The sequence below is a fragment of the Rhagoletis zephyria genome, unplaced genomic scaffold, assembly GCF_001687245.7.
Source record: "Rhagoletis zephyria isolate East Lansing unplaced genomic scaffold, Rhagoletis_zephyria_1.1 Rzeph_scaffold_00043, whole genome shotgun sequence".
NCBI lineage: Eukaryota > Metazoa > Arthropoda > Insecta > Diptera > Tephritidae > Rhagoletis > Rhagoletis zephyria.
The window spans coordinates 45,370-57,550 of record NW_016157127.1 but is presented as its reverse complement, the minus strand read 5'-3'; the positions used below and the strand labels follow the sequence as shown (position 1 = coordinate 57,550).

Below are 12,181 nucleotides of genomic sequence, written 5' to 3'. Positions count from 1 at the left end.
GAGTAGGTTGAATGAGGATGTGCCGAATGAGTGTCCGGCATGCGGAGAGACCCCACATGACTCGAAACATCTCTTCGCATGCCCGGAAAACCCGACAACCCTAACGGCCTTGTCCCTGTGGACAAACCCCACAGAAGCTGCACGCTTCCTAGGGTTGCCGTTAGTGGAACTTGACGACAACGACTGAGATACCAACCGTCCTGGGTGGGGTTGTTGTAGCCGCTACAACAACAACAACAACAACAACAACAAGAAAAAACCATTTTGATCAAAATACATGTGCGAGAGTGGCAGCATTTTGCTGCATCGCACGAAAACCAACCCGTTGCCTATTGGGATATGTTAGGCCGTTCAGAATGCAATAAAAAACATATTTTAAAATTTCAATTGAAGGTTATTTGGTCTAACAAGACTTAATTAATCGCTTTCAATCAGATGGCCGGGCATGGTATTGGATCAAAGACCCAAATTAAGCCCATGCGCTTCATGTAAGGCAAACTGTGAATCACAACGGGAAAATTTTAGTTTGGCATCCCCCGCGTACAAAAAAAAGGTGGCTATGGGGGGGTAGGGGGAGTTCTCCTGATTGCAAATATATATACTTTTAGCTGCAGGAGGCTTATAGTTTTTAAGTTATTTGTTGTTAAATTTTGTAAATTGAACTAACCTCTCGGCGCTATTTCACACAATAAAGACTATATTTATGTACACACTTCGGCAAAATAGTTGCATTAAAACCCCGCACAATGAAATGTAAAAAATTTTTTTACATTTATGATGTGTTTTTAGTAAATTAAGTAAGTTTTTATAGTTATCACGCACTTATATATGTATACGCACATTGTGAATACAGAACCGTTGATTCAACCATGGTTCAACACTGACATTAGAAGAGTGCTGCCACATCTAAGAAAATAACAATAAAAGAGAATAGTTTTTATCGTACCCATTTTCCTGCTCAGCGTTGAATTAGTAGTAAAGGAGGGTATGGGGTTAAACACCCCCAATATATATACAAAAAATGACAAGTGCCGCAGGAGAAGAAAATCGCGCGATTTTTTATTAAAAATTTTCATTGTTTATCGAAGTATTGATTTTTATGGGAAAAGCGCCGCAGGCGAAAATTTGTAATAAAAAATCGGGTCTTTTTTATTACAAATTTTCCTTATTTATCGAAGTATTGATTTTTATGGGAAAAGCGCCGCAGGCGAAAATTTGTAATAAAAAATCGGGTCTTTTTTATTACAAATTTTCCTTATTTATCGAAGTATTGATTTTTATGGGAAAAGCGCCGCAGGCGAAAATTTGTAATAAAAAATCGGGTCTTTTTTATTACAAATTTTCCTTATTTATCGAAGTATTGATTTTTATGGGAAAAGCGCCGCAGGCGAAAATTTGTAATAAAAAATCGGGTCTTTTTTATTACAAATTTTCCTTATTTATCGAAGTATTGATTTTTATGGGAAAAGCGCCGCAGGCGAAAATTTGTAATAAAAAATCGGGTCTTTTTTATTACAAATTTTCCTTATTTATCGAAGTATTGATTTTTATGGGAAAAGCGCCGCAGGCGAAAATTTGTAATAAAAAAGACCCGATTTTTTATTACAAATTTTCATTATTTATCGAAGTATTGATTTTTATGGAAAAAGCGCCGCAGGCGAAAATTTGTAATAAAAAAAAGCGCGATATTTTATTAAAAATTTTCATTATTTATCGAAGTATTGATTTTTATGGAAAAACCGCCGCAGGCGAAAATTTGTAATAAAAAATCGGGTCTTTTTTATTACAAATTTTCATTATTTATCGAAGTAATGATTTTTATGGAAAAACCGCCGCAGGCGAAAATTTGTAATAAAAAATCGGGTCTTTTTTATTACAAATTTTCATTATTTATCAAATTATCGATGTACGTTTTCTACATTTGTGTACTTTGAACTACAATAACACCAGTAAATAGGAGTGTACTCGTACGCCCAACTTTCTAAAGTTTTAGAAAACTTTTACTGGTTTTGCGTTCTCGTACACAAAAAACTTGCAAAGTAGGGGAAATTGAGAGAGCAAAATGTGNATTAGGAGTGTACTCGTACGCCCAACTATCTAAAGTTTTAGAAAACTTTTACTGGTTTTGCGTTCTCGTACCCAAAAAACTTGCAAAGTAGGGGAAATTGAGAGAGCAAAATGTGAAAGAGAGCTGCAAATTTCTGCTGGAAAAATTTTTCCCAGCTAAAACTTGCAAGTTAGAAAAGCAGCTGATCACAAACACATGTTGTAAATAAACAAAAGAAAATATGGCCTTTTTGAGTTACTTATTGCAAAATTTATTATTAATGCTAGTATACAACGAAAAAGTGAGTAAATTTAATATGCACAACGTTTGTTGTGCTTATTTTTCGCTAATTTGCTATTAATCTCCAGTTGGTTTACTTTAGTGTGTGCTGACTATGGTTGCCGTATGACATTTTTCGTTTGTACCATAATTTTCCTTTAAATATACCAAAATAGATTTAAATGCAGCATGCTGAAATGTTGTTTTGCTGAAGTTTTCGGTTTTGGTACGTTGATTGTTGAAATGAAAATTTTATAATTTTAAAGCTACATCCATGATAAAAACATAGCAAGGTAGAACCGTTCTCTCAATTTGTCGGCCATTATTTTTTTTTTGAAGTTTGCCAACATTTTAAAATCATATAAAAGTGAAAATAAAAAATCGAAATTGTTCGAAATTGTTGTTGCTTGAGATTGAAAATGAAAATGTGTGTGTGAGTTTGTGAGTAAATTTAAAAATTAAATTGTTTGGAAACGTCAAGAATTTTAAAAGTGACTCTCAGCTACCTTACTATATTTTTATCATGGCTACATCTGTGCTATATCTATTACATTGTTTTTGGATCAATGATGTGTGTTTGAAGGAGATACTCTTGTTTTCTGAATGCGTCACCATGTGATATCACAAATAATTATGCATTCCCACGACAGCCGGTTCTACGTACCGGAATGACTCGGGTTTCACCCGACCAAGGGCTGTTGTTTCGGCGATCTAACCCCGTTTAGGTCGGCGAAGTATCTTAGAAGTTGTCCGTCCATAGGGCTACATTCACTACGCATTCTCCTACTCAGGGCTGGCATCGAGTCAAACCCTGGGCCAGAAACATACACCTGCTGTGTATGCCGAAGACGATTACACCACAACTCCACCTCAGTCAAGTGTAATGCCTGCGAGGGGTGGAGTCACCTCAGGGTCTGCTCGGGACTACGGACACACAGACAGTGGACCACGTCGTACGTGGCCCCCTGTTGCTCAAACAGAGCAGCCTCCACGGCTAACCATAGTCCGCCCGAGCAGCCTCACACACTCACACAGCAGCCACACACAGTCACCACAACACAACAACATAATAACACCACAGACCGTACCACAGCCACTACAGACCACATAACACACACAACCGCACCACCACCCACACGCCGCCGCCAACAACTCCTGGTTCCCCCTACAATCTGCACGGTATGTCAGACCAGAATATTCCGTAATGTGACATCAGTCAAGTGCAACACCTGCCTTGGCTGGTGCCACTTTAGGGCATGTTCAGGTCTGCGTACCACGCGAGATTGGACGGGGAATTTCGAGGGCCCGTGTTGCGCTGCTCGGTCGCAGACGTCAATTGCGACGCCCCCCACCACCACCACAGGGCGGCAATCACCTCAGCAGCACACACAGCCAACGGCGGCAAGAACATACACATCACTTACACCCCACATCACGACACGTCTCCCGAACCACATGAAGCTCCTTCAATTTAACTGTAACGGGCTACAGAGCAAGATTGAGGAGATAACCGTCTTCATGTGTCGGCATGGTATATTAATAGCTGCGGTCCAAGAGACGAAGTTGCACAGCAATTCAACTTTGTTGAATTGTGCCGGGTACAACGTGCACCGTCGAGATCGCGAGCGAGATAATGGTGGTGGCTTAGCGTTCATCACGCACCACACCGTGCAGTATCGTCTTATCGAAGCAGACATCGACCGCAGGGATACCACCCTAGAATGTCAGGGCATCGCTATCCGGTCAGGCGATGTCGAGCTCGAAATATTTAATATATACATACCCCCTGTCACCTGCTGCCCGGCAGGATATCACCCTGATATAGGTGCGCTCCTCAGAGGTGAAAACCGTATGGTAGTAGGTGACTTTAATGCGCACCACGATCTTTGGCACTCAAGCCTGTCAAACGATCGTAGGGGAACAGACTTGGCTGAGCAGATAGACGATTCGACATTCTGCACAATGAACGACGACGCACCCACCAGGATTATGGGTAACTGCAGTAGCTCGCCAGACATCACAATAGTCAGCGCTGGTCTGATAAACAGCATAACGTGGCGACCTATGCTGACTCTAGCATCAGACCATCTACCCATAGTCATCTCGATTGATAAACCAACCGACTTTGCCTCCGCCAAACACCGGACCTATATCAACTTTTCTAAAGCTGATTGGAAAGGTTACGCGGAGTTTACTGAAAACACCTTCGCAGCGCTCCCCACACCAACCGACGTCCATCTCGGTGAACGTAAGTTCCGCAGGGCTATCACTGCTGCTGCAGCTCGCTTCATACCGGCAGGATGTATATCGGACCCACGTCCAAACTTCCCTGCCGAAGCGGCTGTTCTAGCCGATGAGCGTGATAGCCTTCGTCAGGCCGATCCCGGAGATCCCCGTATCAGGGATCTCAACGCGGAGATTCGGCAACTAGTAAACGTACATAAGCGGAAGAAGTGGGAGGAGCATCTGAAGACTTGCAACTTCACCTCTGGTGTGAGCAAGCTTTGGTCAACCGTGAGGTCATTGTCTAATCCGACGAAGCACGACGACAGAGTCGAAATTTCCTTCGGCGACCATGCCTCGTCGGACCCGGAGCGATGCGCGAGCTATTTTAGCCGGCAGTTCATACTGCATCCTCCGGTGGACAAAGCCAAGCGTCGAGTGACCAGAAGGCTGCACAAACTGCCAACAACTTGTGCCCCCCTTGCTTTCACTTGCGGTGAAGTTCAGGTGGCCATCGGGAAGGCGAAAGCCTCCAAAGCCATGGGTCCCGACGGAATATGCATGCTGATGCTGAAAAATTTGGGTCCTGCGGGGGTAGCGTACCTAACGGAGGTCCTCAACTTGTCAATGGCCACTCTCATCATCCCAGACATCTGGAAGGTGGGGAGAGTGGTCCCACTGCTCAAACCGGGGAAACCTGCCAACAAAGGAGATTCGTATCGTCCGATTACACTCCTTTCCCCGGTAGCGAAGACACTCGAGGCCTTGCTACTCCCGTACTTCACAAACCACCTGACCCCAGCGAAGCATCAGCATGGTTTCCGTAAAGTGCACAGTACAACAACAGCACTTAACGCCATAAACACTCAGATAACTCGTGGCCTTAACCGTAACCGTCCCTGTGAGAGAACGATTCTAGTAGCGTTGGACTTGTCAAAGGCGTTTGACACCGTCTGCCATTCCACGCTACTGGAAGATATAGAGGCCTCCTCTCTCCCACAGAGGCTCAAACGGTGGTCGGCAAATTATCTGAGTGGTCGACATTCGTCGGTAATATTTAGAGACAAAACGAGTAAGCAACGAAAAATAAAACAGGGGGTTCCTCAGGGTGGTGTCCTTTCCCCGCTACTGTTTAACTTTTACATTTCAAAGCTCCCTCAACCACCAGAGAGAACAACAACAACAACACCAACAACAACAACATTTATAAACGCGTTTTACTTAATTAATTAATTAAGAATTGTATATTAAAGTGGAAATCTCAGGCCGGGGTTTTAATGCAACTATTTTGCCGAAGTGTGTACATAAATATAGTGTTTATTGTGTGAAATAGCGCCAAGAGGTTAGTTCAATTTACAAACTTTAACAACAAATAACTTAAAAACTATAAGCCTGCTGCGGCTAAAAGTATATATATTTGCAATCAGGAGAACTCCCTCTACCGTTCCATAGCTACCTTAATGCGGAACTCCGAGGATGCCAAACTAAATTGCAGCCAAATCACCCAAAACATGCTGCATATGTTCGCAGACAGACAGACAGAAGTGCGTGTGAACAGTTTATAGTCGCTCATCCTTCTACAAACAAACAGTTGCAGAAAAATGAGCGATAAAAACTATTCACAGTCGCTTATTGAACGAGAAATCGACATGCATAATACCATGGGAAAGCGATAATCGAATAAGCATCGTTTATCTACTACCAGTCGACACTCACAATAGGGGTGTATATTTTTTTATATACATATGTATGTTACCGCATAACTTTGGACCACGTTAACCGATTTTTATAATCCTTTTTTTTTAAGGAAAGATGTTACCTCACAGGTGGTCCCATACTAATTTGGTTTAAATCCGATCATTGGATCATGAATAAATTAACGATAATTTTAAATTTTTATATGAGAATTGAAGTCAGTTTCGTTTCTTGCTTAAAAATTACTTGTTGCTTATTTAACTTTCAATTCGTTTGAATAGCTGATGACACTTCACCAGATTTTACAAGGAAAAATTCTTCGGGTAAAATCTTGCAACTTCTGACAAGGACAGATTTTAATGTCCCATTTTTTCCCTACTTTGCCTGAGCACCGAGTACGGGAACGTTTTCTGGTAAATTCCTGTAAATTCTTGCACCTTTTTGCGAGTTAGGGAATGCAAAAAATACTGGCAGTAACACGCGCCGTTGATGCCCCTTTAGATTGTTTTGCATCAATTTTCGGCGTGACCAAGCACCAAAACAAATTAAAATTGATTGGTGGAACCAAATATTCGAAAATAAAAATAATTTTCACTGATGGTGTTTTCGCTTCTACCAAAGAATGTTGCCTTTTGATTGCCCCATGTTCTTTCGATTCTAAATAATGGCAAATGGTTGGAAAATTCCTTGTTCGTTTCTTAAAATGTCACTCTTCTAAGACAAAAAAGGCACATAATCTGCCCTTTGAAGCTTTTTCAGGAGAAGGTTGCTCTGACGACCAGATGGTTGCGTAAAACAGCATTATTATGAAATGCGTGAGCCAGATAACAAGAGGGTAAAAACATGCTCTTTTACAGGGTTGTGAGTGTAATATCAACCACATTTTTCACCGTTAAAGAGCACCATTATTTGGAAGAAACGAAATCACCATTAAATGAATCTGGTGAAACGCAGCCTTAATCAGTTAAAAGATACTTACCCAAATAACAGAAGTACGCATTCAAAGGAACAGATTCCAAAAGAAACCAATATGACGTAATATTGAAAAATGGAGCTAAAGCTGAGAGTATAGCAATAGCAGCCGTGTATTTCAATGATGTTCGTCGACACAAAGCAGGATTAGTCACTGCCATCATTCGATAACCAGCGCGAGAGTAATCAGGTCGAAGATTCCATGATAAAGCATTAAAATGAGGAAATTGCCAAGCAAAAAGTACTCCGGCCAGAAAAAATGATGCAGCGTCAAGATTGCCAGCGCTGCCAGCCCATCCCATCAAAGGAGGTATAGCTCCTACCAGAGATCCGATCCATGTATTCAGTATGCTCACCCTTTTCAGAGGTGTATACACCGCAGTATACAATATGAGGTTAGTGAACCCTAATGCCGCTGTCAAACCATTCACACCAAAATAAAGCAAACTGAGTCCTGTCGTTGCTGAGAGTAAGGCAAATCCAATACAATGCAACGGTGCTAGCTGCCCTGTAACTAAGACGCGATTTTTTGTCCTTGACATCTGTGAATCAAAAGGTACTTCGTGATATTGGTTTATAGCATTAGCAGCTGCGGAAACTAATCCAGTACCCAAGGAACACGCAGAAAAGGTATATATGTCAAACGGCGTGGGTGCCATCGCGTATCCGCTCATCGCAGTAATAACTACTAAAGCTAAATTTGTAATCTTATGTTAAAATATTTTTAATTGTGATCTGAGGTTAACTTACACGTTAGCCGGAATTTCGATAATTGTTTATAATGACTTATTACATTGCCCAAAGCAGTATATGGACTGGGTCGCCAAATACCTTCGACCACATCGGTATCCCCATCTTGCGGCACACTATTCAACGAACTTCCATTACATTTTTGGCTTATTAGCGGAATTCTAGTCACTGGTACCATAACAACATCCGAACATTTCTTTCCAGAATTACTGCAACCTTCTACATGGCACATACGTATTAACCTAGTAAACTATACGAATAATTAATTTCGATAGTGTGTCTTAACCACAAAATTATACTTTGTGAACTTCTATAAAACTGCTTTTATATGATCTCCAGGAAATAAACATTCTAACATCTATCTTCGATCGACTGAAAATCAAAATTCCATCTTATCCACATAAAGTGTTTAAGTATTAAATAATAACACATTTAAATTAGGCCTGTAGAAAAAAAATCGATGCATCGGGACAATTCATGATACAATAATTAAAGATTCGATAAACGGAACACACCTAGATCTCATCAGCTGTTTGACTGACTATCAAGTTGCCTCACGTCTGGAGAGCAAAAATCGATATCAAGACGACGTTCAAGTTGAAAAAGTGAGACTGGGTTGAGCCATGAACGAAAGACACAAGATCACGCGGGACGGAAAGAACGAAAAAAGTTATTTTCTAGCTGCCGAAATCTCGACGCCATCTTTGCTGTAAGAAGTAAACAACGAAGAGAACGGAGAAAACCGCGAAATTGTTGAACGCATGAAAAATCATTTTTATTATGCAAATTCTTCTAAAAATCATGCCGTTGTGTTAAATTATTCTTTATCTTATGTGTACACACGTTGTCACAAGCGAAAATGAAGAAAATTGCAGTAAAAAGCCACCACCAAATTGTAAACAACGAAGAAATGTAAATAAACGGCTAATGTCAAAATCGTTCAACTTTTTTCCTTAATGCGATTCTAACGGGCTAGTCTCCTGCCCGCGTGATCTTGTCTTTTTGGTTCATGGGGTTGAGCAGTGTTTGCATAAGCCGTGTTTTATTTGTCCAGAAATTTTAAGCTATTAGCTTATTTGGTATGGATAATGTGACGAACCGTGCTTCTTTCGGAAGTACTCGCTCTTGTCCTACGTACTTCGAAGTACAGACAAATGTACTTCTTTGCGGTATTTTGTACTTCAGGAGGGAAATTTTGTAACAAGTTAGCGACAATTTTCGGATCGCTTTCGCAGCTTTTGTCTCATGATATAAATGTTATGTTCATCTCGAAGGCTGTAAAGGCCCTCATGTTTCCCCTTGGGAATTTAGACCTATCAGTCTCTCTTCGTTTTTGCTAGAAACGCTAGAGAGACTGATAGACCTTTACATAAGGAACGAGATTCCTCGTGACTGTCTTTCAAGATCTCAATATGCTTATTGAAAGAAAAGGTCGGTGAATACCGCCCTGCACACATTGGTAAAGTGGTCAGAGGAAGCCTTCACGCGTAAAGATTATGCAGTAGGGGCCTTATGCGATATGAAGGGGGCCTTTAACAATGCCACTCCAGAGGCAGACAGAATTGTCGCAGTACGAATTGCTATTGAGCTAAGAGGAACCGGATTCTTTTGTGATCTAAAATAGGAAAAGAAGACGTTTCTCTGCTGCAGAAAATATTTTTATAGGACACTTTAAACCCGTTACCTCTCAAGTGCTAGTGTTGGGGGTTCCAACAGGCCATGGTGCGATTGGTATTCATGCGGCGAGACTCGGAATTTCAACTGATCCCTTTTTATCAGCTGTGAAGAGGAATATGAAGCGTTAACTTAACCCAACCTAACCTGTACTTCTTTGAGCTATGAAATAGTTGGTCACATTAGGTATGGAGGACTTACCCAACATAATTATTACTACGTTTATGCGTAGTCAAATTCACGAAATCATTTCATGAATTTGGTTAAAATTGGCTGCATAATCACAAATTCATGAATTTAGTTATACACGAAAGTTAACCATGAATTCGGCATAATTTCATGAAATCGTGAAGTGCAAGTCCGGCAACGCCACGTTCCACAAACAGCTGTTTACTAGGGTTACGATGTTTTCAGAATAATAACCATGAGTGGCATAACCAGAATTTTAAACACTGGAAAAGTTATGTGGAATTGTTCAAATTTAAAATGAATTCAAATAGAATAAACTGAAAATGTATTAAAACCAATTTGAATAAAATAAGGTTCATTGCCTGGCACCAACGGCTTTTGCAAATTCAAAAGGAGGCAAAAAATAACAACCCTACTGTACAGTTTCCCGCCAGTGCGTTGCCACTTTTTCAAATCACTTTATTTCATGAATTCGCGAACTATGCATAAACGGGACCATTTTTGAATTCATGAAATGAAGAATTCACGAATTCTGTCGCATAAATGTAGTATATATTGGCTTATGAAAGGCTATCTTGGCTTGCATATTGAACAAGAGGCATTGCCATTCAGCATAAGAAATTTTCTCCTTCAGCCAATCAGAAAGAGGCAAAAACTTACTTTGACACCAATTGCAGTCAAACAACTGTCAAAATTAGGCTAACATAGGAAATAAGCTAATTTCGTTTTATTTGACCAAGATTTAGCTATTTGCTTGGGATGGTTGAATAAAACATACCTATTATTAAACTTTGCGTTCAACATTTGCGTTCAACTCAACGCAGGGTTGCACGAAAAAAAGTTTAATAGCTAAATGTTGGCAGGCGATCAATTGTGTTGAAAGCGGTTAGTTGAATGGCCATTCAACCAAAAGTTGAATGCAAAGGGTTGCAATTTAATTAGCCATCCCCGGATATCCGCATTAAAGGTACGACCGCACTAGGCAACGCGACACGACAACACACAGCGTTGCAAAATAGTCTTTGCATGAATTCTTATGGAGCATACCGCACTACGCTGCAGCGGAGCTACGCGACGTGACGTTCCGCGGCAAAGTTGACCAACTAGGCAAAAGTGTCGCGCCGCATAGTGTCGCGCAGTTTCGGTGCCGCATAGTGCGGTATACCCAGCGCAACGACATAACATTTCGTATTATATTTGTAACTTGAAGAAATTGGGTTTCGAATTGTGAGTGAATATTCACATGCATTTCATTCAAGAAAAAAATTTTATGTAAATAAACACAACATTTGAGAAGTATTTGTAAAGGAAAAAAAAAAATAAAAGGCGTTAACATTACATCAGTGTGACTGGCATCCATCTTCTTTGAAGGTTTTCACACAAATAAATTAAAAATTTTGCAGCGAAGCGTCGCACCGCTGCTGTTCCAGTGCAGTGTTGCATCGCTTAGTGCGTTCGTACCTTAAGGTTGCTATGGAACGGTAGGGGGAGTTCTCCTGATTGCAAATATAATGGCCCGTAGTCATAGTCAAAATAAAGTCGTCTTTAAAGTTAGTTGCAGCGTTTTGACAGATATCCCATTGAAAATTATGTCAAAAAGCTGCAACTAACTTTAAAGTCGACTTTATTTTGACTATGACTACGGGCCAAAGTTTTTAGCTGCCGGAGGATTATAGTTTTTAATTTATTTGTTGTTAAAGTTTATAAATTGAACTAACCTCTCGGCGCTATTTCACACAATAAACACTAGATTTACATACACACTTCGGCAAAATAGTTGCAATAAAACCCCGCACAATGAAATATAAACATATTTTTTACATTTATTATGTATTTTTAGTAAATTAAGTATGTTTTTAAAATTATCACGCACTCATATACGTACACACACAATCTTAATACAGAACTGTTGTTTCAACCATGGTTTCACACTGATATTAGAAAAGTGCTGCCACATCTAAGAAAATAATGGCTTTGTTCCATACGCTTTCCGGGCTGCTCCGGTAATTAGAGCGTAAAAGTAAGTTATGCAGCGTTTTTGCTGCATTAAAAATGCAACATTTAGCACTTTCGAACATATGTTTTCGAAGAGCGTTCATGCTATAGCATTTAGCAAATGTACATTTACGCGAGTTCGAAATCGTATGCTTTTGACAAACAGCCGTGTTCCAGTCACTTATTTAGATGCGTATATATTACGATCAATTCTCACGCAGGAGATAATGTGCAAAAACCCTACTGAAAAGGAAAAAATAAATTTTAAACCAAAAATTCAATACAAAAACTTGAATTGTTTTAACCATAACCGAATATTTGTTTGTGTATATATTCATTTGTCGGTGCTGTCAATTA

General features: G+C 40.1%; 2 protein-coding genes across 4 annotated transcripts in view; one reads left to right on the top strand and one right to left on the bottom strand.

The window, feature by feature from the left end:
* Cox10 (Cytochrome c oxidase assembly factor 10) overlaps positions 1-8,548 on the bottom strand; it is a 20,222-nt gene extending 11,674 nt beyond the window's left edge. The window contains exons 1-4 of one of the 3 annotated variants that reach the window (XM_017621931.1): positions 8,482-8,548; positions 8,266-8,409; positions 7,967-8,216; positions 7,224-7,910 (exon numbers count right to left, since the gene is read on the bottom strand). In XM_017621931.1, coding sequence (XP_017477420.1) covers positions 7,224-7,910; positions 7,967-8,216; positions 8,266-8,316 — 988 coding nt within the window. In that variant the 5' untranslated portion in view covers positions 8,317-8,409; positions 8,482-8,548. The other 2 variants (XM_017621937.1, XM_017621945.1) reach the window with 2 other exon arrangements.
* The window catches only part of LOC108367308 (Zinc finger protein ush), a 628,184-nt gene that overhangs the window by 585,744 nt on the left and 30,259 nt on the right, over positions 1-12,181 (top strand). The gene's annotated exons all lie outside the window — the stretch shown is intronic.